General features: G+C 38.5%; 1 protein-coding gene across 1 annotated transcript; it reads right to left on the bottom strand.

Moving 5' to 3' along the window:
• mmp14a (matrix metallopeptidase 14a (membrane-inserted)) lies at positions 1-27,897 on the bottom strand. Its single transcript, XM_059355243.1, has 10 exons — positions 27,464-27,897; positions 10,650-10,798; positions 10,403-10,525; positions 9,006-9,313; positions 8,452-8,613; positions 7,133-7,272; positions 6,667-6,805; positions 6,403-6,553; positions 4,126-4,241; positions 1-2,966 (listed from the first exon to the last, which is right to left on the bottom strand). Exons 1-10 carry the CDS (start codon positions 27,545-27,547, stop codon positions 2,647-2,649), a joined length of 1,692 nt encoding a protein of 563 aa, XP_059211226.1. The 5' UTR covers positions 27,548-27,897; the 3' UTR covers positions 1-2,646.

Genomic DNA, 27,897 nt, shown 5'->3' with positions numbered 1-27,897 from the left:
TCGTAGAAAATAGTTTAATTTCACTTTTTCTAATGAAATACAAAAGTGGAAACAGGCAGGAGAAAAAAAATCTCATTCCATTTTATTGATATGATCATCATTATAAATATCATTACCATTATCATTGTTATTTACTAAATCAATTCACCTTCAATTTTGATTTGTGTGTAAAAAAAAAAAAAAAAAAAAAAAAAAAAAGAAATCATTGAGCACCATCAAAGTTCATAAATAGCTTGTTATTCTGTGCCAACATCGCTGTATTTTCGGTTGTTTCAGAGTAAAAAGAAACTCCCTGAACTCACATTTCCTCCCCTGATCTGATCTGATTCATCACACGCTTTACGAGTGTAAACTGGGATTCATTTCCACCATTGTCACGTTACGCCTCTGTCCAGCAGGACTCCAAATGACAATGTACAAAAAGACAAAAAAAAAAAGAAGAAAAAATCATTATATCTTTACCAGGAGAACAATAATAACAATAACCATACTTATAATAACAACAATTTCCCATAACAACGATAATAATTAAAAAAAATTGCACCATATTGTTGGAAACCGTACCGCTTACTGACACGTTGGACAAGCAGCTCTGCTCCTGTTCGACAACAAATGCACTGGAATGTTTGAAAACTGTCTTTCGTGAGTTTTTAAGAAAATATTTTTCCCGTCTGACTGCTTACACTGAGAAAAGAGTTTTGCTTGTGAATCAAGTTGCATTAAAAACACATAAAAAATGATTCTAGTTCATTTTTTTAGATGTTTTTTTGCCTCTAGCAACCTTATCTTGAGTCTTGCTTTTATGGAAATAATCCTGGATTTATAAGAAAAATACTAATCATACATCTCATGTGTGCATGTTAAAATAAATCTGCATCAATCAATCATAACACTGTGCATAAAGGACATGCTGCTATACTTCAGTCCAATCCATCCAACTGGGGGCAGGTGATAATTAACACAAGCATGGTCATATTTAGCATTTCAGGGAAATTTTTAAGGGTATTTTTAAACATTTTCCCACGTTTTTGCATCCCTTTTTCAAAAAACTGGGTGAGTGCTGCAGCTTGAAGCCACAAAACGAGCAAAACGACAATCGTGCAGCATTAATGTTGCATTTTGTCCTCCAAAAGTGCTTGTTTTTGCCGCCAACAGGCTCAGAATATTATTATAAGTGTTGAAAAGAACCCAGCAGAGATATTATGTCTGACTTGTCCCGTGACATTTTTTTATTGTGTCAAAGTCTTGTTAAAGGAGAAGTCTCCGTCTGAAATCTTGCAGCCTTGCAGCAGCTGCTTCATCCGTAAAGTTTGGCTCAGATAAATCCTGGCAAGTTTCATCCACATTGTAGAAATCAATCTAAATATTGACATGACATTTACATTTTTTTAGATAACAGCTTCACTTTTCAGAAACATATTTCAGAAGGAGAGTTCTCCATCTTTCCATAAAATTGGCAGATACTTAAAATAACAATCTGAGCCTTTCTGCGTCAAAAACAAACACCTTTAGTGGACGTACATTGACAGTAGTTGAGTTCTATCAACAAATTTCTATGTGCACTTTGAAGATTTGCATGAGAAAAGCTTGATGGAAACACCAAAATTTGATAAAATATTTGAAAAGTTTTTTTTTAGCTCGTTTTGTGGCTTCAGGCTGCATCGCTTTCACCCAATACTGGATTAATTTTAGTCCCTAAAACAACAATAACATGAGAAAATAGAATCCAGGTGGAAAAATAACAAGATTTCCCTTTAAACCAATTGGAGAGAATCCTTATTGTAACAGGGCTGGGGGTCGCTTTAAAATGTTCTGTATTTGTGCTTTTATGAAAGAAAATATCAGTACTTTAGTTTGAGAAATATTTGCATTTTTGTTGCTTTAAGAACATGAGCACTGTACAAGAACTTTGCCTTAAGAAAAACATCTTAAATTATCAGAATTTTGCTTTAAATCTGGAATTAGGAAAGAGGTTGTGTGCAGTAGACACATTTCAAGCAGTTATAAAGAACTATAAAGTCCGACACCCAGCCCTTCTTAGTGGTAGAAGTAAGAAAATGTAAGAAATACAGGAAACACCGCATAGTCGGATATCAAAGCTTGGTGAAAACTGTGGATTAACGAGCAAAAATGCCATGTCAATGTCAAATGAGTGAATTTCAGAAAACTCCCCCCCAAAAAAACAAACAGCAAATGTATTTCCGAGCAAAAAACTCTTAACAGAGATGATGAATTTCAGACAGCAGTTCAGCTGGAGTCGTCCAGTTAAAGGAGAGGAAGGAGGGAGGGATGTTTCTTTGGGAGAGGCGGGAGGAAGTTGTTGATGAGTCTCTTTGTATATTTCCCTTCTCTATGTGAGATGGTGGGTAAATCTCTGAACAGTACATGTAAATACTTAACATACAAATACACATTTTCCTGATTTCAGTTTCTAGGGCCTTTTTTCTCTCTTTTTGTGGCAGATACAAACCACCGAACACTTAACACATCGTCCCCCTCCAACCCCCCGTCTTTAATCCGATGGCTCTCCTCTCCTCTTCCATGTCTTCCTCCTCTCAGTTTCCATCTTCACCCGGCCCTCGTTCTCTCCCGCTCTCTTTCTGTCCCTCTGTGGCAGTCTGTGAATCCCCCTCGCCGCTGCTCTTCTTACACCTTGTCCAGGAGGGATCTCTGGCAGTAGAGGAGGCGTCGGGGCGTGCCGTACTTCCTGAAGAACAAAAGCGCTCCCAGGGTGACCACGACGAGCACCAGGAGCAGCAGAGGGATGACCACGGCGGCCGGCCCCGCCCCGCTCTGCGATTCGTCCACCTCGATGATGATCACCTCCTCTTCCCGACCCTTCTTGGGCTCGTCGCTCTCGCAGCCCATCCAGTCGCTGAGCACGGACTTGGGGTAGCCGGACTCCACCTTCATGTACTGGTTGTTAAACTTCCAGTACTTGTTGGCTTTGTAGAAGTAAGTGTAGGCTGAGGGAAGCGGAGAGAAAGAGATTTGTTTTAATTCAAAACACAACGACACAGCTGTTAAACTGTGGACGTAACCACCATGATGTCATTTATCAAGGTATCCACGCCCTAATAAATCCTGCTTTATTAAAATGTGACCATCATTTACGAAATAAACATCATGCTGTATTGAAGAAGATTTAAACTAACAATTGAGACCATAAACTCATTCGGAAAATGTTTATTGAGGTATAAATTAAGTGAGAAGTATGGTAATTTTCTCATAGAGTTGCCAGTTTAGTCGCCCCCTGCTGGCCATTAGAAACAATGCAGATTTACAATACCTTTGTATGTCATATACATTAAAATTAAATATTGTGGATCATTAAATTCTAAATTAGAAAATCACATTTACTTCATTGAGGTTTATTTAAAAATAGGTAATTTGAGTTAGGTTGAGTTTTTGCACAAAGCACACCTCTTATTATATGTGTTTACATGATGTCATTTAACCCTGCTTTATCTAAATGTGACCATTATTTACAAAATAAACACCATGCTGTATTGAAGAAGACTTGAACTAACAATTAAGACCATAAACTCATCAGGAAAATGTTTATTAAGGTATAAATCAAGTGAGAAGTATGGCCATTTTCTCATAGACTTCTATACAATCTGACTTCTTTTTGTAGCCAGTGTAGTTGCCCCCGCTGGCCATTACAAACAATGCACATTTAAGGCAGCAACATTTCTGCACATGATTTTTAAAAAATTGTTGATACTTTAAGTCTATTTTGATGCTGATACGTTTGTATGTCATATAATATATGTACATTAAAATTCTTAAATATTGTGGATTATTAAATGATATATTAGAAAATCACTGTTTAAGTAACAGTAGGTCCATTGAATAGGTTAGGAGTGTTTGCACAAAAAGCACCAGTTATTATATAATGTTTACCTATGCAAATAAATGGTTATGTTCAGGTGGGATTCATCATTCAACACACTTGCGTTAGAACAGATTTGGATGGTAAATTTTTGTTGCATCTGGAGTTAAACTCTATTTTTCTTTTAACAGAAATTTAAGAGCAAGTTGCTGCATGAGGCCCAATGTTTCGGTTCTGACTGTCTTGAAATATTAACATATATTTGTTCAGTTTAATGGAGGAAAACTTACATCCATCTTCGCTCATGATGGTAGCTTTGATGTTTTCTGGTGCGCCGGTCCACATGCTGATGGGTTTTGGATAACCGCTGTCCACGGTGCGAGTCTGCTCGTTGAAACGGTAATACCTGCAAATTAAAAATGAAGACACAAAATTATTAAACATCTATGGTGTGGGGCGTCCCGGTGGCTCACACCGGTAGAGCGCTAACCATGTATGCCGTGTGCTGCGGCGGAGCCGGGTTCGAATCTGGCCTGAGCTCCCTTTGCTGCATGTCTTCCCCTCTATCACCCCCTTTCTATCTCTCACTATCAATAAAGCAACAAAATGCCAAAAAAAATAATCTTTAAAAAAACATCTATGGTGTAGAGAAGAAACATCTTTGGGGGTTAAATCCTAAATCAGAGGTTGTTGGGGTTGATTTTTGGCAATGTTGAGGTGTTCTACCACTGATTCTGACATATTGTATTCTTAATGTCTTTAAATTTAGAGAGAAATATTTAATAAGACCTGATCTAATGATTGAGACCATAAACTCATCGGAAAAATGTTTATTGAAGTATTAATCTAGTGAGAAGTAGGGTAATTTTCTCATAGACTTCTATACAATCTGACTTATTTTGTTGCCCCCCCCCCCGGCCATTAGAAACAATGCAGGTTTAAGTCACATTTGCATTGGCAGAGAAATTATACAGTAAAAAGATAATTTTACTGCAGTAGTGCTGAACTAAAGACGGGAAGAGTGAGTCAGAGACCTGAAATGTGTTTGCAGATAAGCACGACAAAAGCACCAGTTAGAACAAGTTACGACAACTGTATGAAAAGTATGAGCAGTATTTGTTCCGGTCAAAGACAGAAAGATTTAATCCAAGCATGAGTGCTGCAGGAATGCTCACACAATGTTTTTTTTTAAAAAGTGTAAGAAGACGACAAAGAATTGCTCCCAAACTGGAGGAATAACTTGTTTTAACTTCTTTATAGAAAGAAAAACACACTTTTTTTTACTAAAGAAAAGATGCTTGTATCAGAGTCAAGTGCAAGACATACATAACAGATTAAATTGTACAAATAATAACTTCACTATAGTGCGCCACAGAAATTAGTTCTTAAACCAGGATGTAAGTTAGCATGTTAGCGTCCTGGGCTAACCTCTCAAACTCAGTGAGGATTTTGAATGTGTTGGTGGTTAGATGCCTCAAATAAGGTCAGTGGTTGACACAAGCTGAGAAGTTTTGTTGTACAACATAAAATATGTTAGTAAATACCCCAACTTGTGAATTTTGAAGTTTTTACGTGACCTTAAAACAGTTGGTTGCTAACAAGTGGCTAAACATTAAACGTCATCACGCAGGACACAGACACAAACTCTCTCACTAGTCCGCCTCACAGCCTCTAGTCATGTTTTTCAGAGCTCTTGTAAACTCTTGTAGATTGTAGATTATGTTAATAAACTGTTTATTAGGCTATGTATTCGCTAGCTTGTCAAAACAGCTGGTTAGCTTGTCAGAGAGCGTCTGAAGCTAACGTTAGTGAAGTGGAGTAGTTTGCTTTAGCATAACGCTTTTTACTGCTGTCGGCTGCATTAACGCTTCAAACATCATAAGAGTGGTGTTCATTTGTGTCAACCAGCTGAACAAACCGTGTCAGCATCAGAAACGTGTGTTTGCCACAGAGTTTATTTTCTGCAATGGTCCAAAATCCAATGCAAAGATCCCAAAGGCGAATTCTCAAAATCAATGGAGATGCTACTTCCGGGGGTAGCGTGTCTATGTTCCCGGGGTCCTGTGATCCCCTCTTTGTATGGGAATGGGGAACATTGGACCCTTTTTCCCCGCTTTTCCCAAAAAGGGTCCTATGTTCCCCGGTCTGTTACTTATTCCACCATTACTGCCAAATTCCATGGCAAATAGGCCTAACCCTAACCCTAACCCTATTTAAAAAGCCAAAAAATTAACTGCAAAGTAACCAGAAAGTAGCTGCTGTGCAAGTTTTGTGCTGCTTGAGCTAAGGTGGGCCATGCAACGGTAGGCCTGCTGGCCATGCTGAGAGTCTACCGTAAAGATTGATAGATTGCGGTGAACATAGGACCCTTTTTTCAAAAAAAGGGTCCTATGCTCCCCGGTATGCATTGCTACAGGGGAACATAGGACCTTTTTTCTAAAAAACATAGGGGAACATAGGTCCCGGGGAACATAAGGATGACCCCCTTCCGGGTTGGCCGACAAAAATACATTATTTAGTTTCCTCTCTTCACTTGTCAGATGTGTGTGAATAGAGGACGGACTCACTTGTTGCCTCTGAAGAAGTACGTCTGTCCGGTCGGCGTGTAGAAGAGAGCAGCGTCGATCTTGTCTTTGGGCAGACCGGTGCCAATGTCTTTCAGGCTCTTGGGGGAATCCTTGTCCATGCTGGACTCACTGAACACCCAGTACTTATCACCTGGAGCCAAAAAAAACAGAAACAGAAAACATCAGAGGGAAAAGAGATGAAACACAGCTGCAGTGAGTGACTGAATCATCACCAATCTGGTTTCGATCTAATCTCAGATGTACCTTTGAAGAAGACAAATTTCCCGTCATCTCTCTCGTAGGCGGCGTTGATGTTTGACGGCAGGCCTTTCCAGAAGTGACTGATGGTCATCGGGTAGCCTGCAAGCACCTTGTTGTTACGCACACGCCAAAACCACTTGTCCTGCAAACACACACACACACACAGATTAGAAATACAGGAGAATGTACTCCACGGTTTTTGCTTAATTTGTCTGAAATAATGCATATTCCGATCCCTAATACCACACTGTGAAATGAATCCACTACAATTAAAAGTCCTGCATTCAAAACCTTATTGAAGTTAAAGAACATAAGTATCAGCATCAAAATGTACTTAAGGTATCAAAAGTATATTATATTATATATTCCAATGAGCTTAAATATCCTCCACCTGTCATAATGGGACACTTAATGTCATTACTAACACCTGTTTGCTGTGAGAAAGGCCAATAATTTGGTCTCTGAGTACCTTAAATACAAACTTTTCCCCTCTGAGGACGGCGATGGTGTCGAAGTGTCCCTCGCAGATGTCCGGGCCGCTGTCGGGGTACGCCGGCTTCGTGGGACGAGGGCGAGGAGGGGGAGGAGGCGGAGCTCCAGACTTGCTTCCTGTGAGAACGATGTGAGTGTGAAATGGTTAGTAACATATTTCTGGATCTCTTTATTGAAATATGTCAAAAACTTCTGGGCGGATTGCCATGATGTCATTGTTCCTGGACGATTAATCCTACGGACTTTGGTGATCATCTGACGTTTGTGGGAAATCTTTTGGTGAAATCCTGTTTGGTTCGTCTGAATTCAGAGCAAAGTTGATCATTTTGGTTCGTTTTGTATTTAGTCTGGTTCGTTTTCACACTGTATAAATGTCTCACAGTGGAGGGGCATGTACAAAGGTGGAGAGATGATTTGTACCAGGAGCAGCTGATCGTCATCGGTTACTGCAGCAGCTGTTCTCAGAGCAGGAGGTTTTGGACTATTTGGCCATGCTGGGTATCCTGTTGTTTTATTACTTTATGGGTTATTAGACGTGTTTCCATTAGGTCCTTTTCCCTCTAGTGAGCTACTCTGGGTGTGACTTGGGAGAGACGAGCCGACCAACTTCACCAGTTAGCGGCTCAGAAAGTATCTGCCTTGGGTCAGTACTTTCTGAGCCGCTACTGAGCGGCAATTTTGCGCATGTGTGATTCATTTGCAGACTGGTGCAAACTGGACACTGAGGGGTTGACATGTCCTGCTCTGACTGCAGATGCGAGAGTTGTGAGTGCTTTGGGACGGCACCTGCTACTCGTTAAGAAGAGTAGGAATGAGTCTCCGAAAGTCTCCAATAACACCAGAAAAAGTTGGTAGATTTGTTGCTAGTAGCTTAAAAAAAAAGAGTCAATAGAGGGCTCTGAATAGTCGCTAAATATAGTAACAAAGTCGCTAAGTTGGCAACACTGCTTGCCGCATCGGTCTGTTGTCACATTCGGACTCTGTTGGTTAGCTGCTACTAAAGTACCTGTATGGAAACAGAGGGCGGAGCGGGCGGAGCCAAAACACTCAGCCGCTTTCCAAAACGTACTCAGAAAGTACTCAGTGGAAACAGGCCCAACCACTGTCCTTTTAATGTTTATATTTCTGTGGTTAATGTGAGAATCTCATACTATAGAAAATCAAGACGAGTTGTATGATCGAGAGAGAAGAACTATGCTGCGTTCTTCTCTCCACGCTGCATGGAGTTAAGGGTTTTGATGATCAAATAAATGGCGGTAAAGGGGTAAAATGTTGTGGATGTTATAAGAAACCCACCGTAGATGGCCTGGATGCCTCTGCGGTCGTCGTCTGGCAGCTGGAAGTTTTCCGTCTCAAACCACTGGTAGAACGGCGCCATGATGGCGGAGGGGTCGTTGGAGTGCTCCAGCCCCAGAGCGTGGCCCAGCTCGTGGACGGCCACCAGGAAGACATCGTTACCTTCAGAGAGAAGATGAAGTTTAGTTAATGGTAAATGGACCTGCACTTATATATCGCTTTTCTAGTCGCTTTGCGACCACTCAAAGCGCTTTACACTACAGACTGACTCATTCACCCTTTCACACACACATTCATACTGGTGGCAGAGGCTACCCTAAACGGTGCCACCTGCCACCATTGGGAATTCATTCACACACTGATGAACACAGCATCGGGAGCAATTTGGGGTTCAGTATCTTGCTCAAGGATACTTCGACATGTAGGCTGCGATGGTCAGGGATCGAACCACCAACCCTTCGGTTGGGGGCCAACCAACTCTCCCAACTGAGCCACAGCCGTTAATTTATTCATTCCCAGGCCTACATGTGGCCGTCTGTTGGTGCTTCTCTTACCCCCCTGGTCGGTGTTCCCGGTGGTCCACGGCTCAGCCAGGTCAAAGTGCGTGTCTCCCCCGATGCCGTTGCCTGGGAAGTAAGCGTGGGCCAGGAAGCCGCCCTCGCCGTCAAACGGCGTGCTGTCGCCATGGAAGCCTTCTGAGAACGAGAGCATGATGTCTGCGAACTTGTCGACCTTGTCCCTGATCTGGCTGTAGGGGATCTCCCGGAAGGTGAGCGGGATGGCGCTCTCCCAAACCTTGAAGGCTCTGCGGATGGCTTCGTATGTGGCTTGCTCTCCGATCTTGGGGGTGTAGTTCTGTATGCTGTCAGAAAGCACGGAGAGATTTAGCACAGACTCACAATGATATACTTCAGAAAAATAAGGATCAAAGTAAGCAGGTCAAGCAGTTTTCAAAATAAAACGTACTTAGTGCATCACAATAAAAGCCCTTAGTACAAAACGTCAAACATGACAGTTGACTGTAGATCAGTCTGCAGAAAAACGTGCCTGTATTACAATAAAGCTGATCACTCCACTATCATAAACATTTGTGCCTCAATTTGAAAAAGTTGCATTGATGTACTTGGAGGACAAAAATTGTACAAGCCAAAAAACTGCCACAATAACCACCAAATATTGATTTATTTTCAGAATTTTAGCATTTTAAATGCCAGTTTGTTTATATAATGCCAAATGGTTTATTTTAGATTGATAGGAGCTGATGCTAAACTTCCAAATTGGGAATAATTGAAAAAATATTAGAACCATACCTAAATGCATGACATATGCATTAAGACAGCAAGAAATTAAATAAATAAATTAAGTGTTGAGAAATAAGTCTGTAAATTTATAGAATTACATTTTCCAGTGTTTTTCCGATGCCTTTTTTTCATTATTTATTATTATATTATTTTTATTATTTATATATTTTATTTTGTAGACTCTTGATGTATCTTTTAAAGTTTGGATTTTGTGTTTAAGGAGTTTATAATTCGTTAGAGCTAAAAAAAGCAATATAATAATAATAATAATAATAATAATAATAATAATAATAATAATAACTTATTATTAAGAAAATGATAGGCAACAAGTTTGATAATCTGTTTTCAGTTGGCCTGACTTGTAAATTATAAATCTGCTATAATTAAAAAAAAAAAAACAGGATTTCTTTGGGTTTTGGACAACACAGCCAATATTAATATCACAACTTGGAGTCTAGGAAACTGTTATAGGCATTTTTCATATTTTTCGGACTTTTTAAAGCTCAAATGTTCAGTTGATTCATCAAGAAAACAATTCAAAGATGACTTTATATTAAAATAATTAGTTGTGCATCATCACCTGCATACTAATAAATCATATATTCATGTGAAACGTTAGTAGAGAAAGCCAAATTATCATGGGTGTGTACCTGAAGGTGACCTCAGACTTGTCCCACTTTAGACCCTGCACGGCGTATCTCTTCCTCCTCAAGTTGGTTTTCAGCTGCGGGCCGAACTTGTCGGGGACGCCACACCGCGGCCGGCTCATCGCCCTGCAGCAGCACAGGAAACATTTGTAAATGTTAAACTTGCTTTTTAATTCCTCTTTCAGTTCAAATCTCCAGTCATTTGAACCTTTTAAACCAATAAAAGCCCTTGCTGTGAGTCAGGACTCACTCTATCGTGTTGGAGTCGATGGAGCCGGTGACAGTCAAACCGTAAAACCTCTGCATGGCTGATATCGCTGATTCAACAGACTTTGGCGAGCGGATGGCCTGAGCTCTGACATCACCTGGAGGCAGGTAACCATACTGCTGCAGCCAAGCCTGAAACAGAGACAGAGACAGAGAATAAAGACGTCTGTGAAACCTCACAAGTCCAGGAGATTTTGGTTCAAATGTGTCAACTTCTTATGCATTAATTTCTGTCTGTTCAGCATCTTTCAGTCTGTCCTTACATCACATGCATGGCTCCTTTTTCTCCACACAAACTTGGCTATCAGTCAGATTTTTCATTTTATTTTAATTAACAAAGTATAAAGCTGCCAGGAACCCAAAATACAAACAAAAGACAAAGGTGTCTTAAAACCCATTTTTATTCACTGGCTTTTAACTCAACATGAGCCTTTGCACTGTTTTATTTGTTTTTATTTGTTCTTTGTAGTTTAAATTAAGATACATTTTAAAATTGAGATTCATTTTAAAACCCACTTTTATTTACTGGTTTTTACCCAGCATGAGACTCACTTTGTTTTAGTTGTTTTTTGCGTGTTCTCTGTTTTTATTGTTGGTCTGTCCTGCCATGTACAGCACAGCTAACGCTGTCTTAAAGGGCTCTATAAATAAAGTTGATTTGATTTGATTTGTGTCTATGGAAAGTACCTTTTTTTTAATTTTTTTTTTACCATTTATACATAAAAACTTAAAACAGCAGAAACATATAATAAATAATAAAACTGCAAAAACAGTCTATTTGCATATACATTTTAAAAAAGTAATAGTATTCATTGTAGAAAGAAAATTCACATTTAAAAATGGTCTAGAAACATAAATGTCACACTGTGAAAGCTCCTATGATTGAACTTTCAACTGGCTTTCTCAGCTTGTCTACATATCATATATAAATAAAGTTATTACTGTAAATAAAACATGTGTATTTTCAATAAATAGATGTACTCCAGAGGGTTAACAACTCTACAATGTCATTTTAGCAGACGTTTTTATCCAAAGTTACATACATTTGAGAGTTTATACAACAAAAGCAAAGATCAATTCAGTTAAGTTTGTGTCAAACAGGCCGTAGGTGCATGAGGACTGCAAATAGTTATTTTTCCCTCTTTTTTTTCATCCATGTAGATACGTGTGATGCTGTTCACAAAGAGCTGGATCTTTAGTCTCTTCTTAAAGACACATGGATTCAAACTTTGCTTGTTTGGACAGTTATTAAATTTCCTGTTGGACAAAGTTGAACAGAAACTTTAACGTCATGAAGATGATATCATGCTATTATTATTATTATTATTAGGGCTGGGAATTTTGCAATATCAGGTCCTGAACAATACTTTTTTAGAGACCAATATATATATATATATATATATATATATATATATATATATATATATATATATATATACTGTACATGTGACACACACTGTGGCCAAGCCTCTCAAAATAAACATACACAAGCTAGGTGAGGTTACCACTAAGTGAGGTTACCTCTAGGTGAGGTTAGCGCTAGGTGAGGTTACCGCTAGGTGAGGTTACCTCTAGGTGAGGTTACCTCTAGGTGAGGTTACCGCTAGGTGAGGTTACCTCTAGGTGAGGTTACCGCTAGGTGAGGTTACCTTTACGTGAGGTTACCTCTAGGTGAGGTTACCACTAGGTGAGGTTACCTCTACGTGAGGTTACCTCTAGGTGAGGTTACCGCTAGGTGAGGTTACCTCTAGGTGAGGTTACCTCTAGGTGAGGTTACCGCTAGGTGAGGTTATTGCTAGGTGAGGTTACCTCTAGGTGAGGTTACCACTAGGTGAGGTTACCGCTAGGTGAGGTTACCTCTAGGTGAGGTTACCTCTAGGTGAGGTTACCGCTAGGTGAGGTTACCTCTAGGTGAGGTTACCTCTAGGTGAGGTTACCGCTAGGTGAGGTTACCTCTAGGTGAGGTTACCGCTAGGTGAGGTTGCCTGTGTATACTGCAGGAGGGATGTTACACATGTCCTTATTCTCGCGATATAGCCTTTATTTTTAAACTTTTCTATAGTGATTATTCTATTTAAATAAATGAATAAACGTTTAATGTAGCCCTTATTTAGTTGTTTTTGTCCCAGTAATGAATTAAATGCTGACTCATCTATATTTAACACATTCGATTTATTACATCCCTAAAAATCAAGAGGGCTTCGAGACCAACCATGGATCTTTGGTGCCCCCCTGGGGGGGTTGGGCCCCCCCTGTTGGGTATCACTGAGCTAAATGACATGTAATGTAATGTAATATCTTCAAAGTATCAATCCTCTCAGCTGACTCTGAAAGGAAAGTGAATAACGGCACATTTCTCAAAAATGTCAAAGTTTTCCTTTAAGTCCGGGACCACCAGCAGCAGGCAGTGGAAAGAATAGGCTGGCCTTTCATGTGTAAAGATAAATAGTTTTGGTTTTGGTTGACATGAAGGCAGACAGAGAGAGGAGGAGGAGGAGGAGGAGGAGGAGGAGGAGGAGGAGGAGGAGGAGGAGGAGGAGGAGGAGGAGGACAGTCAGAGGCAACTCAAGCTTTGAGGAACTCAAATGTTGCTGAAAATGTTCCTTTTTTCCAGCGCTGTGACCGCCAGTTGTCTTTGGCTGCGATCGTCTAGACAGATTTCTGGGTCATTGTGACTAAAATGACATCAGTGTTTTCAGATTGTGTTTTATTTGGCTCTCGGCTCCTCTGTCGTCCCTCGTTATGACCCCACAACAAACGAGTCCAGCGTAAATCAAGGGGGCATGCGAGGATCTGGCGTTGGTTTTTTTTTAAGAGTTCATAAACGGGATAATGTCACAGTCACATGAAGCAACGACAGTAAATTTAAAGTGCTGAGTTACCTCAGTGTGTGTTGGCTGCTGTGGAGGAGAGCACGCAGTTAACAAGTCGCACAAAAAACCCACACTTTGTTTCTCTTATTCACCAAACAATCTGTGTGCTCCATCAGAGACGCAGGTCCAAACAAGCTCCGAGTAGACAAACAGCCACAAGTTCACACAAGCGGCCAATCCCTTCTTTTCTCTTGACTAAGATGTTTTCAGGTGGTTTTTCTGTTGATTCTGGCACGTCTGACTACGAGTACACTGAGCAACTCACAAAAAAAAGAGTTATTATGTGTTGCAGAACCCCTAATTACAGCCTAGTATAAAATAAAAGCCTCATGTAGGAACAATATTATTGTATTTCAGCTGATGAATGTGTTTTTCCATTTGTTTCCCCTTTTCAGCATGTTTTATTTTATGATAATAAAATGTTTTTAGGAATTATTGTGCTAGGTGGCTCAAAAAATAGAATAAAATACAGTAAAATCAGAAGAACACAACATAAGATAATCAGATGAATTAAAAATATGAATTTAAATCGGTGTCCTAGTAATAACTTAAAAGAAAATTGCACATAAGAAGTAATATTTCAGATGGTAGTGAACATATTAAACATGATATTCAACATGATAGTGAATATAGTATTGTCTAAATACTGCAAAAAAGCTAAATTATGAGGTTATTCAGACGTTAAAGCTGTTTTTCTAAAACAAATGATGTAATGCCACAGTGAACACTTTAATATTTACAATCAGGTTGTTTTCAGGTGGTTTTTCTGTTGATTCTGGCACGTCTGACTACGAGTACACTGAGAAACTCACAAAAAAAGAGTTATTATGTGTTGCAGAACCCCTAATTACAGCCTAGTATAAAATAAAAGCCTCATGTAGGAACAATATTATTGTATTTCAGCTGATGAATGTGTTTTTTTCCATTTGTTTCCCCTTTTCAGCATGTTTTATTTTATGATAATATAATGTTTTTAGGGTTTATTATCGCGTTTTTTAAGATAATCCTGAAGGAAATTATTGTGCTAGGTGGCTCAAAAAATACAATAAAATACAGTTAAATAAGAAGAACACAACATATTAATTTAAATCCTAGTAATAACTTATAACTTATTAAATAATTGCACATAAGAAGTAATATTGCAGATGGTAGTGAACATGTTAAACACGATATTTAACCCTCCTGTTATGTTTTTTTTTTTTTTTTCAGGAACAGCAATAACCCGGGGTATGTTTAATTTAATTATTAATTATTATTTAAAAAAGAGTCAGAGACTAGAATATCCCAATAAACATTGTTTATATTTCATCATTAACTCCATTTCAATCAATATTTAGTGTAATAGTGTTCTTTACCTCTCACAGATCAGGTTCAAAGAGAATAATACACTTTTTTTTTCTTTAAAAAAATGCATGTTAAAACTTTTTTTAGGCACATTGGAAAGACCTACATAAAAAATCTAATGGTTTTACATTACATTGTTTTTTTATTTTTTTATTTTATTTTACATTTTATTTTTTTACGAAAAAATATAAAAATCGGTGTCCTACTAGTAACTTTAAAAAAAAAATTGCACATAAGAAGTAATATTTCAGACAGTAGTGAACATGTTAAACATGATATTCAACATGATTGTGAATATAGTATTGGCTAAATATTGCAAAAAAGCTAAATTATGAGTTTATTCAGACGTTAAAGGTGATTTTCTAAAACAGAATGACGTTATAATGCCACACTGAAAATTTTAATATTCACAATCAGGTTGTCAGTCATCATCTTCTCTGGAGGCTAAAGTGATAATTTCTTTGATTTGTTCAGATTTATTGTATAATCCTGAGCCGTGTGTGTTTCCACTTCTATGTTCTATCTGCACACACGTCTCCATCTCCACCGCAGATAAAATCAGTGGAATTACCCTGAATTCCTTCGTTAGCGTCATCTAAACCTCAACATATCTCTCTTATTCCTCCGTCAGGGCTGTTTTTCTCTTCAGGCCTTCCTCCGACATGTGAAGGGAGAATGAGTGGGGGGAGGGGTGGTGGTGGTGGTGGTGGTGGTGGGGGGGAGGGATGGAAACGTAGCCGGGGCCGGACTACCTGGCCGTCCTCACACACAGCTTCTGTTAGTCGTGTGGTGGGCAGAGAACAAGGTTCACTTATGACGAGCTGCAGAGAGGCGACCCCCCCCCCCCCCCCCCCCCCCCCCCCCCCCACACACACACACACACACACTCTACACCCCCCCCCCACCCCCTCCCTGACAAGTTCTTCAAGATTTCTCCGGATTATTTAAGCAGCTAGTTAATCTAATTTATCCCCTGACTCTCTCTGAGTCCATCTGCCGCTAACACCGAACAAATTTACTCTCTGACTGCTGCTAGTGTGTCCTGTGGCTCCACTGCTTCTATAAACACACACACACACACACACACACACATACACACCGTCAAGACCTCCACTTCTCTCCCCCCAAGTCCCAAACTCCTCCACCGCCACCACCTCCGGTTGAGACGCCAGGTATCCCAGCATGCACCCCTCCTCCCTGGAACTCCCAGCAGCCACCATCAAAGCTTCTCTTTATTGAGACTGGTACATGGCTGCTATTGTTGGCCTCGGGGAAGGCTAGCTAGCGCGCTACACGGCCATGTGTGGTCAAAGGGCTGGCTGCTGGTTTGGTAAACACGCCGCTGAGTGTGTGTGTGTGTGTGTGTGTGTGTGTGTGTGTGTGCAGTGACGTGAGGTCTGAATGTATAATGCACAGACACTGAAACATGTAAAGTTAGTGGACGAGGTCGTTCGGTGGATCTGTGGGATGCATGATGGATTCTGTGACCCTACAGTAACCTCATGTAGAAGAAAAAAATTCAATTTAACTCTTATCCTGTTGTGTTCATTTCTCAGGAACAGCACTAATGTGAATGGGTCAATTTGATCAGGGCCTGTTTAATTATACAAAAGTGTCAGAAACCAAAAAATCCCAATAAACATTGTTTATATTTCGTTATTAACTCCATTACTAACCATTTCAATCAATATTTAGTGCAGTGGTGTTTTTTTACCTCTCACACACTGTAAAAACCTGTTGTTTTTTACGGTAAAAACGGCAGCTGAGGTTGCCAGAACTTGCCAGAACCGTAATAAATATGGTGCAACTTTTTCTAATATTACGGTAAAATTATATTGGCACTGTTGATTTCACGTTTAAGATTGCCATTTTATTCCATATTTTACCATAAAAAATAAAACATTTTCCCGTTAAAAGAAACGCTGTTCTGCCATATAACTGACAAAGAAAATACTTCATAAATGGTGCATAAATTAAAGATTTTACCATTATATATTACAGTATATTTTTGTTAGAGATATGGTGTTTAGTACATTTAACAGTGAGAAAAAGTATTTTTACAAAAAATAAATGCACAAATGACAGTGATGCTTGTATATATATTACAGTATATTTTTGTTGCGGATGTTGATGTTGATTAAATTTATTAAATCAAGCAGAAGAAGTTTCATCCTGAAAAAATACTTTTAAATATTATTTTTAGATTTTTTTTTTAATAACTTGCACAATTATTAGATTTACATGTGAATGCTACTGAAAAGAAGAGGTATATTGAGATAGTTACATCATCATTAGTTGGAGCTCTAATCCCAGTTACTTTCTGATAATTGATGAACTAATTAAAGGCACTTTAACTAACTAGAGCTCCCCAAAGTCATTAAGTCGACTAATTGGTTGTTTCGGTTGTTTTCTCTCGTCGATAAGTCATTTTTTAATGCTATTTTACAAGCTAAATGTCTTATTTCTGTGAAAATTAGGAGCATATCTCTAGTAAACACAAGCTGGCACCAAAACACTACAACAGATAATCTGTTATCTCAAAATCACAACAGCAAAATCTAATTATTGTGACATCTAAATCCTAAAAACAGACTTCCCCATGGCTGTATTAAGTGTCTCCATTAGCCCTTCATTCCTCTCACACTTTGTGCAATCTGTGTAACTTTATAAGCTTTATAGGTAATTACAGCGCTCCATAGCCCCCGGTTTAATGCCTGATAATTTGATTACGGAGGGATAATGTTCCACAGGCACTCTGCTCTGTTGTCTATTTGCAGCAGAGCACCAGGTGTAATCAATCTGATTTCACCACATCCGCTCTGATGAAGACCCTGTGTGGTCAGAACCAGAGGGCATTCTTTAACCAAAGGTATATAAAGATGTATAATTGCTCCTCGCTGTGTCTGATGCCTCATTTTCTCTGCATGGCACAGCTCAACTCCTCTCTTCTTAGCTCACTTTTGGTACCAGGTATGCTTCTAGATTCCGTTTTCTACTGCAGATCCGTCAGTTTCTGACCAGAGGAACGTCTTTACATCTTCAATTGACCATTTATTAGTCCCAAAACGGGGACATTTTCAAAATGTAAACCTAGCTATTGAAAAATGGCCTGTTTCTGCAGGAAACGGGACACATTGTCACACGATCTTTGACCGAGTGGCGACCAAAAAGGAACCAAGTACTATCTGCAACTTCTGTTAGTGGGAAACCAAAAAAGATCGTGTTGAGTAAAGTCAAGATCAGCCTCAACATGCAGTGAAAAAGAGGCATAAATCTCTTTAATCTTTTAAGTTTCCACTGCACTTATAACATGTGAAACTGCCTGTGCATGGGGCCTCCCCGTTCTTCTAGATAATTTGAATAATTTGCAACATGCAAGCACAAAATTTAACTAATAAAAGTTATTGAAAGAGTAGATTTGAACATGTATTAAGATATGGCATCAAGATCAGCTTATTTCAGCAGGTGATACTCTTTTTAAGGCCCTTAATTGTGTCATAATGTCAATTTAGTGCTGCATACACATTTTTTTAAAGCAAATTAGCATAAGCTAGTTGGCACACAGTCAACCTGGAGCTTTCAGGACCCTGCACAGTTGTCCAGTTGGTATTTCACAAAACAAAATCCCTCAATCCTGCAAGTATAAACACTCAAGAATTGTGACCATGATGCCGGGCAGCAGGTCCATCACACCACATGTGACCTATTATTCACATTCACATGAAACTGAGTTGTTTTCCCGGATACAAAAGCCAACCACAAGTTCCTACAAGAGTTAAAAACAAACTGAAAAAAAATTCCCCTGTGCATTTATAGCTTCTTTGGTAAAAACAGAACAAAAGAATGATGCCATTTGTTCGGGAAGTGAAACTGTCTGCGTCGGAACATCTGTCATGTGAGTGTTTGTCTATATTAATGCAATAGGATGTAAGTTTGTGCATATTTAAGCACATATACACTTAGTGTAGTAACGTGTGAGCTAAACAATGCCAAAGGTCGTCTTTTTGTGTAGAGCAACGCTGCCAACTGTCAAAACACTTATTTGTTTCAAGCTGTCTTTATAAACCTCCAGTTTTTTCTTTCTTTCTTACAGAATCTGTGTTTTTCCAACCCGAGAAATGAGCTGGATGCTTAAATCTCCCCAGGAATGAAGAAGGAAAACTAAGAGACGAGAGGCCGAAGGACAGAGGAAGATGATCTAAAGTGCAGAGTTACATTAGCGAAGGAGGTAAAGACATTAGAAAAGCGGTAAAAGAAAAAAGCAGAGAGAGAAAGAGAGAAAGAGAGAAAGAGAGAGAGAGGTTAGGAGTGCGGCTGAATTTAAATTTGAGGGACTGAGTCAGTTGTTCCTCTCGCTCGGTGCCAACGGAAAAAACTGAGACGACTTCTCATGAGTGGCTGAATCTCACATTGCCTTCATTTCTTGGCGTCTCTGACCCAGTTAGCACTCACATCAGCGCCGTACAATATTTATTCTGCATTTACAGTTCTGCTGGGTCAAACGGGTCAAATAAAATCACAGAGTGGAACCTCATTTAACTGATTGAAGCCAACAGTGACTGCTACATGAATATGTTTTCCGTGGTGGCAGCGATGCAGCTAACTGGAGCGATTAATAACTCTTTATTGCACAATAAGTGGCAGCACAGTTTACTCAAGTGCTGCAAATAAACTCAGTTTTGAAGTAATTGCACTTTATCTCAGTATTTTCAATCGTTAATGCACCAAATTTGACAAACCAAATATCAGAGAAGCTTATGAAATATGACGATATGTAAGAGAATTGTTGCAGAATAAACTTAAACATATATAAGTTATTGAAAAAACGTCAAATTAGGAATTAGCGCCACCTCCAGGTCAGGCATTTTAGCAGTGAAAGATGGAGAAAGAAATACTTTGGTCCTTTATTAAAGTAAGTAGCAGTATCGCAGTGTAAAAAAACTCAATTATTCAAAATAGTATGAACAGATTAGCAGCGAAATATAGCAGAATATATGCAGAGGGTCCTGTTTATATACATCATATGATCAGATAATTCCTGATGCATTAACATGGATATGCATTGAAAACTGAGTCAACTGAGCAAACTCAATCGGCTGATGAAGTTGTTTTATTAGGATGATCATGTACATTCATTAATATTGTGCCAATAACAAATATTGTGTATATATTTAGCTGTTGACAAATCTTTGGCATTAAATAACGACCAGCCTTTTGTCTGTGTGCCAAATATAAAATGCTGTTCACTCGTTCAGCATGTAATATATTCTCTTATAAATGATTTTTTGTATGAAAAAAACTACTTGTTTTTCTTTAAAAAAAATTGTTCATGTTATTTACAGGACTGTCTTCCTCCAAAACCATGACCATGTGAGGTCACACAAGCAGTTTATTCTGACCTTTTAAGGGAAAAACCTCAATTCAGATGTTGTAATATAAGGAGTGAGAAAGTCCGTGCATGCACTTGCATTGATTATTATGTAGAACTGAAATTCATTTAAATAGCTTTAATTAATCATTTAAGTGATTTTTAAGCAAAAGAAAGTCACATATAATCATTTCTACAATAATCATTACTTTGTCACAGAGCCTGGAAGTTTTGGTTGTAGTTTACTTATTTATGTTTTATTTATCTAGGATAATTTAATATTTCTTCTCCACATTTCAATTCCAATGTTTAATCTTCTCGGCATTAAAAAATTCATTGCTGTGGGAAAAAACGTACTTATAATGCTCAAATATTGTTATAAAGCTAAAACGATATCGACACGATCGTTTATCAGGATAGTTTCTGGGAAAATATATCGTCCTAAAAAATGTGTTATGGTGACAGGCCTAGTATTGAAATGGACAGTGGAAGATTAAAATATGATGCATTTCATGTTTGGAGGCCGCACAAAATGTTTCTGGGTCATTTGACTAAATAACAGATAAATATAGTGGAGCAACAGAAGTAAGCGGTAGAAGCATAAAGCAGCATCAAATGAATATCCTGAGTTATTTCCAACTCTTTTCAAAGAAAAGTTTTTCATCTCGGGTCTTTAAGCTCAATTTGGTTCGGCACATTTGGCCAGCAACTTTAGTCCAATCCAACCTAAAAATAGGTCAGAAATGCATCTATTTTCAAAACCTGCATACTAACATCACGATGGAAACTTTCCCTCTTTGATGTTAACAAGGTGGACTATTTTTTTAAAATGCAGAACAAAGATACGCTCCTTTTCTCCCTTGAAGTGCATCAGTTTCTCATTAGAGCCGATCCATCTGATTACTTTGACGTTCCTTGGGTGACAGCCGCCGCCTGTCAGAGCAGCGTGCTCCACTTCTCCAGCAAGACCTTTTTTCTTTTGATGCTGCATCAGCAGCCCCTCCAGTCGAGACGAGGAGAAGTGAACCCAGATGTGTTCTGACCGGATCTGTAACCCTGGGCTGCTGGGATCACCAGACATGTGTCTCCAGATGGCAAGGGGAAATCTCCAGATTCTGTTTTTTAGCCAGATATGGAGAGATCCTGTTTTAGACCCTGTTGTTTTCATTGCTGCCCACTTCCTTCGCTCACAAGGTCCCACTAAGCTTTTTATTTAAGTTAAGAAAGGTTAGACAAGGCAAAAGTGGTGAATGGAAACAGATGCCGGAGGCCTCGAAAAAGGTACTTCAGCAGAAGTCTTTTTCAGAGAAATGTGGAAGTGTCATTTTTCCCTTTTGGTGGAGCTTCTTTTTTCACTCAGCACGGATTAAGTGGGTTTACTTTGTGAAGTCAGAGAGGGATGTTCAGATGTTGAGCAACGCTGATAAACCACAAAATTCCTCCGTTTCTCCGTCTGCTTTCACAACCCTTTCAACACCCCCTCACAGCAGCTTCATGCACTTTAATTAAACATTCATGTCACTCAATTGGTGTTTTTTCTGCCATCTTCGCTTTCCCACAGCGAGTTGAATTCTTGGTGTTAAACTAGACATACACTAGTAGAGTTAATTATACTCTGGACAGAGTTCATCCATTTCTAATTAAATCTCAGTCGATTAATAGTTGTTGTCAAAACCGAGTGTAAAAGGGAAGTGACACTAAATCAAACTTGTAAGTGTAAATGTTTGAATATTAACTCTATACGTCTTACTCTAAACTCTGATCCTGTATTTCACACCTCAACTCAACTCAACTCAACTCAACTTTATTTGTAAAGCACTTTGAAAACAGCCACAGCCGCAACAAAGTGCTGTACATAAACAAGCAAACAAGAAACAATAAAATAAAAAAAACAGGAATACACACTAAAATAACGTTAAACGTTAAAATTTAACACAAAAAAGTGTCAAATTTACACTAACTTAGTGTAAAGGTACCAAGCAACACTTGAAAAAGTATTAAATTAACATTCCGAGGTATGGACCCATATAGACACTTTAAAAGTGTTAAGATCAACTCTTACAGTGTTAATTTGGGTAATGCTGATTTAACTGTGCACATCTATCTGTTGATCACAGGGTTCATATATACAGCAACTGATGTAATCCTCAACCCATTATCAAGGACTTACTGCTCTGTCTGACAGCATCCCGCCACTTTGCACACAATCTGTATGAAAATATAGACACTCAGCCAGTCCTGCACTGCTGGTTATTACCAGTGAGTGGAGGTGTTATAAACAGCTGTACACGCTCATGTTTTCTCACTCTGTTTACAGACATTCATCACTGTGTCGGTGTGTTCGCCGCAGGAGGGCAGCCGCCTGTGGCGTCTTATAAACTGTCTGACTCTCTGAGTTATCCGCCATGTCTGGCTTGACTCACACGCCAGCAGCTTGTGGTCAGTGACTAAGGTCCTCCCTCCCTTCCTCGTGCATCATGTCCACGCAGAACTGGAGCACCGACTGTCGTATATACATTTTAAATAAACTTTTTGATCTGTGAATCAACTTCCTGTGACAGCTTTCTATTAGTGGTACATCCTGTCTTTTATAAAGAAACACCTTGTATGTGCAGTTCCTGACCACAATGTTTCATGTTCACTACCACAGGGCCACATACAGGACCGTGCACCAGATAATATGTATATATAATAATGTATAACAGTATAAATAGGAATACAAAAGGTTTGAAGCAAATAAAAAATAACCACTTACTATGATTTCTTTTTTTTTTTCAGTGCAAGAACAGCAGACCAACATTAATTGCAAGAAGTAATTTTGTGCATTTCTACACTGCACTCAAATGCATGTAGTTGAGGGTCGCTGAGGGCCACTTCAAGTGAGAGTGCGGGCCGTATGCGGCCCCCGGGCCTCCAGTTACCCACCCCTGGACTAAACACTGGTGAGGTGTTGTACATGCCAACATTAAAATTGATTGATTGATTGATTGATTGATTGAGAATTTATTTGAACATAAGATAATAATAATAAATAATAATAATAATAAATACAAGACAACAACACAAAATGAAAAAACAAGTGGGAAGAAGCCAAAGCTTATTTAACCCCTTCTCCCTATGTTAATTTACTATATGCTATTGCTATATAAATAAAGTTATTATAATTAAAGTTATTATTATATAAGTGCTGTCCTTACTACGGTTTGTCATATTTAGTTATTTTGTAATGTTTGTTTTTCTTTTCTCATATAAATATATTTATTTCAGAAAAAGATTGGCCTTTTTTATTCTTTAGGTTATTTTTATTTAAGATATTTTTATTATATAATTGTGCACTTTATGGAGCTTTGATGAAAAAGGGTACTCCTGTTGTTATACAGTATTTATGTTCATTTAAATAAACAGTTTCAATAAAACTACTTGTGACATGTCATATTTGACTTTGACTGAATATTTGCTCTCACTTTGCAATAAAAAATATCAGGATATATATCGTACATCGATATTCAGCCTAAATATATCGATTTTAGGATATGACTTTTGGTCCATATCGCCCAGCCCTATTTTTAGCTCCACAAACAAAATTTAATCAGATAAAGCAGACATCTCTATGGCTTATATCTCCAACACATTAGAGTGAGGAATAGCACTCCAGGTTAAGGATGCACGATATTATCGGCACGTTATCGGTATCGGCCAACACGCCGATATAATAAAGTGATTAAATAATGGGGTGACATCACCTCTCTGCTGCACCTTGTTTGTAGCTCATAGAATTGTGAAGTGTAGTCTGAGCCCACCTATTTATTGATGTTCTGATTAGGGACTGAAGCTACTTATATTTTTTGTCCTTTTTGTGATTTTGTTTGCACAGTGCAGATTGAGTCGTCACATATTGGGCTCCTGTTTTAAGTTCAATTTGAATTTAAGCAGCAGTCTGTATATAAGGTACATGTAGTTTTATTCAATTTGGGTTTAACCCTCTGAGGTCTATGATCAGAAACAAACAGGTCACATGGAGCGCTGCTATCAACTTCACTCCAAAGTACAGACTTGAAACTTTCTCCCAATTTTTCTTTGACATTCCTACGTCATGTAAAACCAAAGATATGATAGTTTTAATTTGATATTGCAGAAATATTTGAGCTTTGGTGTGGCTCTCTGTGTAAATTCGCACACTCACTCAACTCGGATTTCATGATTTTTGGGCTCAATATGTTGATAAAGTGGGTTAAAATGAGAAAATAATTGTCAGATCATATAGGTGAAGAAAATGTATACCAAATATAGGTATAGTAAACATTTTTATGTGGTACATAAAGGGTTGTCAAAAGTATCGATATTCAAAAAAGTATCGATACTAAAATGTTGCATCCGAATACAATACTCATTTTCAAAAGTATCGATCCAACAACTTATTAAGCAGCTAAACCATACGACCTCAAAATATTGTTCTAATTGTTATTGTTTATTGTGTTTATTTATTTTTTGCACTACCTCAGACCTGAAGCTTGTTATCATAGTTGCAGTTTCTTTTTTGCACAACTGTTTTTTATTATAAATGTTTAACCTGTGGTTCTGTTAATTTTTACATGTTGCATTTTTCTTTTTAATAAAAATATTTCTGTAAAATTTTGGGGTCTTTGTTTTTATCCTTGTGGTATCGAAAATGGTATCGAGTATCGAATATTTTCCTGAGTATCGCTATCGAGTTGAAAATTTTAGTATCGTGACAACCCTACTGTAAGGTACATGTAGTTTTATTCAATTTGGGTTTAATTGCTGTACAGTTGCACTTTTAACATGTTCCCAGTGAACACAGGGTATGTTAACTTATTATGTCAATTGGGAAAGTGGCCAAATTTGCCCTGATTGTGGGTATTAGTTGCGCAGGGAAAAAATATTGGTAACCAGCTAAATGAGTTGTAAAAATCGGCATATCGGATATCGGCAAAAAATCCAATATGGTGTATCCCTACTACACACTGCAAAAAAGCCGACTTGTATTTTTTGGCCTAAAACAGTGATTTAATTTGGTAAAACTTGGCAATATAAATTACTGACATTTAGGGCAATAATGTAAGTTAGCACAACAAAGGAAGCCAGTTGTCTGCTCAAAAACAAGTTGGTGAGTTGTTGTTACTTATATCTTTAAGTTGGGGCTCACAACAAGGGACAATAGTTCTGATAACTCTTATTTCTTTGTTGTGAAATCTGGTCATTAGCGAAAGCTAGCGGCTAACTGATGCTAGCGGCACTGCTTGTTACAGCTACAAGAGTAGCCATTAGCGTATCAATGCTAACTCAAAATTGTGGTCACAACATTAGCTGACATTCATAGCGGCGTTACAATCGTGCCAGAGAAATTCAGAGTTGAGCAAACTCAAAAACAAAACTTAAAACATTTAGTTTAATTGTCCAACTTAAAATTTTATCGAAGTTTGTTGCCTTGAAATTTTGAGTTCACCCAACTTTTCTTTTTTTGCAGTGCAGGTAAGAGAAAAAAACTGTGTGTTTGATTCTGTGGTGCTCTCTAACACCCTTATGACCACTGGAACTAACTACTCAGAGTTTAAACTGGCCCGAGGCGCCCAGCGTGCTCATACCCAATCATTTACAGAGCTGCACCACACCAGATGACAAATATGTTGTTGAGTTGCAGGCTGCACTTTAGTGTCTCCAGGCCGCTCCAGCCTGAGGCCTGCAGGCTCCACGATGGAGCCACTCATGTCCGGCTTGTTGTGAATACAGACTGCCGGCCTGTTCAGTCTGCACCAGCAGATGAAAACCATTAACCTCCTCCTCCTCCTCCTCCTCCTCCTCCTCCTCCTCCTCCTCCTCCTCCTCCCCCGTACCACCACTGCACCCCCTCCTCCCCTTTTCCTCAGAACAAAGCAGCTCAGCTGAGGTTTCTGCGTCTCCCCCTCCTCCCTCACAAGCCACAAGAGTTTAGACTCATGACATTTTTCCTCTGGATGAAGTTTCATCTCTTGTTACAGATGGAGACTTTTAAACGGCTCTTAGTGCAGAAAGACAAGCAGGAGTGTTTGAGGGAGGCAGAATAAACAAGGGAGCATAAACACTTCCTCCCTCGCTGTTGCAAGATTGGACAAAAACTAGTAAACATTAGACAGATATCAGTATGATCATGACTCCCTGAAGTGATTTATTTAGACTTTCCTGCATGACACTGTTTAATCTAGATCCACTCTACCAACTGTGGTAGAGAAACCATTAAATAAAACATCTGAAAGTTAGGAAAATGGAAAATTCTGGTTGTTTACACACAACAGCAGTGGTGAAATGTACCATAAATAAGTATAAATAAGTATAAGTTTGCAGTACTTGTATTTTATTTGAGTATTTCAACTGCATGACATCTCAGAGATAAATACTGTACTTTTTACTCCACATTTATGTATGTCAGCTTTAGTAATTAATGTTAAATTATAATAATGAATGTATTATTAGCAGTATATAAACCTTTACCAGCTGCAGCATTAAAGTGATGCACACATTTTTCTTCATACATTATAATCCAGGGATATAATATATGATTCTGAAATAGATCTGACTGCTAAGTACTCAATTTTGGTACTTAAGGTATGTTTATCCTAATACTTTATACTTCTACTGAAGTAAGATGGTAAATACAGAACTTTTCCTTGTAAAAGAGTAGCATTACTACTTTAATTTAAGATTTGGAGACACTGGTAATAAAGATGTCTGCCTTCTCTTTAATGTAATGGAATTAAATTACACTTAAAGTGCTAAAAGTGCCAAAAAAAAGCACTTATAATTAAACAACAGCCTCTCTTTCCAGAAATCATGACCCAGGTAGTAGATAAAATCCACAGACGTTGTTGTGAGCAGTTTCATGTCTTTTCTTTCTACCGAACAACACCCACGAACGTAAATAAAAAATGTAATGTGCTGGAATTTGTATGATTTGTCGGAATAAGACCAGTCAACATTGTGAAACAGAATTATTTGGTTAGGTTTTGGCAGGAAAACTACTTTGTTAAGGTTAAGAAGGACTTTCCCTTGTAAAAGAGAAGTATTACTTCTTTAACTTAAGTGACTTAAGGGAGTAATTATTCCACCACAGCACTAAAACAGCTAATTGGACATACTTTAAATAGGAATATAGTCCTGTATGTCTCACTTTGCATTGGTTAAAGTGTATGAATTGTGATTTTCCATTAGACTTACCTCAGCTTTTAGTACATTTGCAGTGACGGAGGTAGAAGCGAAGCAGCAGAGACCACAGGCCAGGGTGACGAGCTGGGGCAGCATTCTTCTTTATCTGCAAACTGCCCCGAACAAAAAAAAATCTCAGGAAACTAACTTTTCTACTCACGTCCCGCCGTCCTGACGAAAAAAACAAACAAACCAAACCAAACAAGACTCGATCGATGCTACTCCGCTGTGTTTTGTCAAAACGTGGCAGAAAACTTTTTTCTCTCGTTTCCACTTGGACACTTTGAGCGCAGCTGGTTTTAGGTTTTTTTTCTCCCTGCACAAAAGCGCCTCCTTCACAGTCAGAGGGGAGTCGGAAAACAAAGTGCTGAAAGCATCAGGCAGCGGTGACAAATGCTCAGCTGGGGATCACTATGGCTTCATAGTTTCATAGTTTGACTTCTTGA

This window comes from Centropristis striata, chromosome 17 (genome assembly GCF_030273125.1).
Source record: "Centropristis striata isolate RG_2023a ecotype Rhode Island chromosome 17, C.striata_1.0, whole genome shotgun sequence".
In the NCBI taxonomy this organism is placed as follows: Eukaryota; Metazoa; Chordata; class Actinopteri; order Perciformes; family Serranidae; genus Centropristis; species Centropristis striata.
The sequence above is the reverse complement of the archived record's forward strand: the minus strand, read 5'-3'. Positions and strand labels throughout refer to the sequence as shown.

Excerpts from the sequence above, each read along its gene's own strand:
- mmp14a (XM_059355243.1), bottom strand. The coding sequence starts at position 27,547 with ATGCTGCCCCAGCTCGTCACCCTGGCCTGTGGTCTCTGCTGCTTCGCT. Across the intron at positions 10,799-27,463 it reads CAAATGTACTAAAAGCTGAG|GCTTGGCTGCAGCAGTATGG; the intron begins GTAAGTCTAATG and ends TCTCTGTTTCAG. Across the intron at positions 4,242-6,402 it reads TACTTCTTCAGAGGCAACAA|GTATTACCGTTTCAACGAGC; the intron begins GTGAGTCCGTCC and ends TTTAATTTGCAG.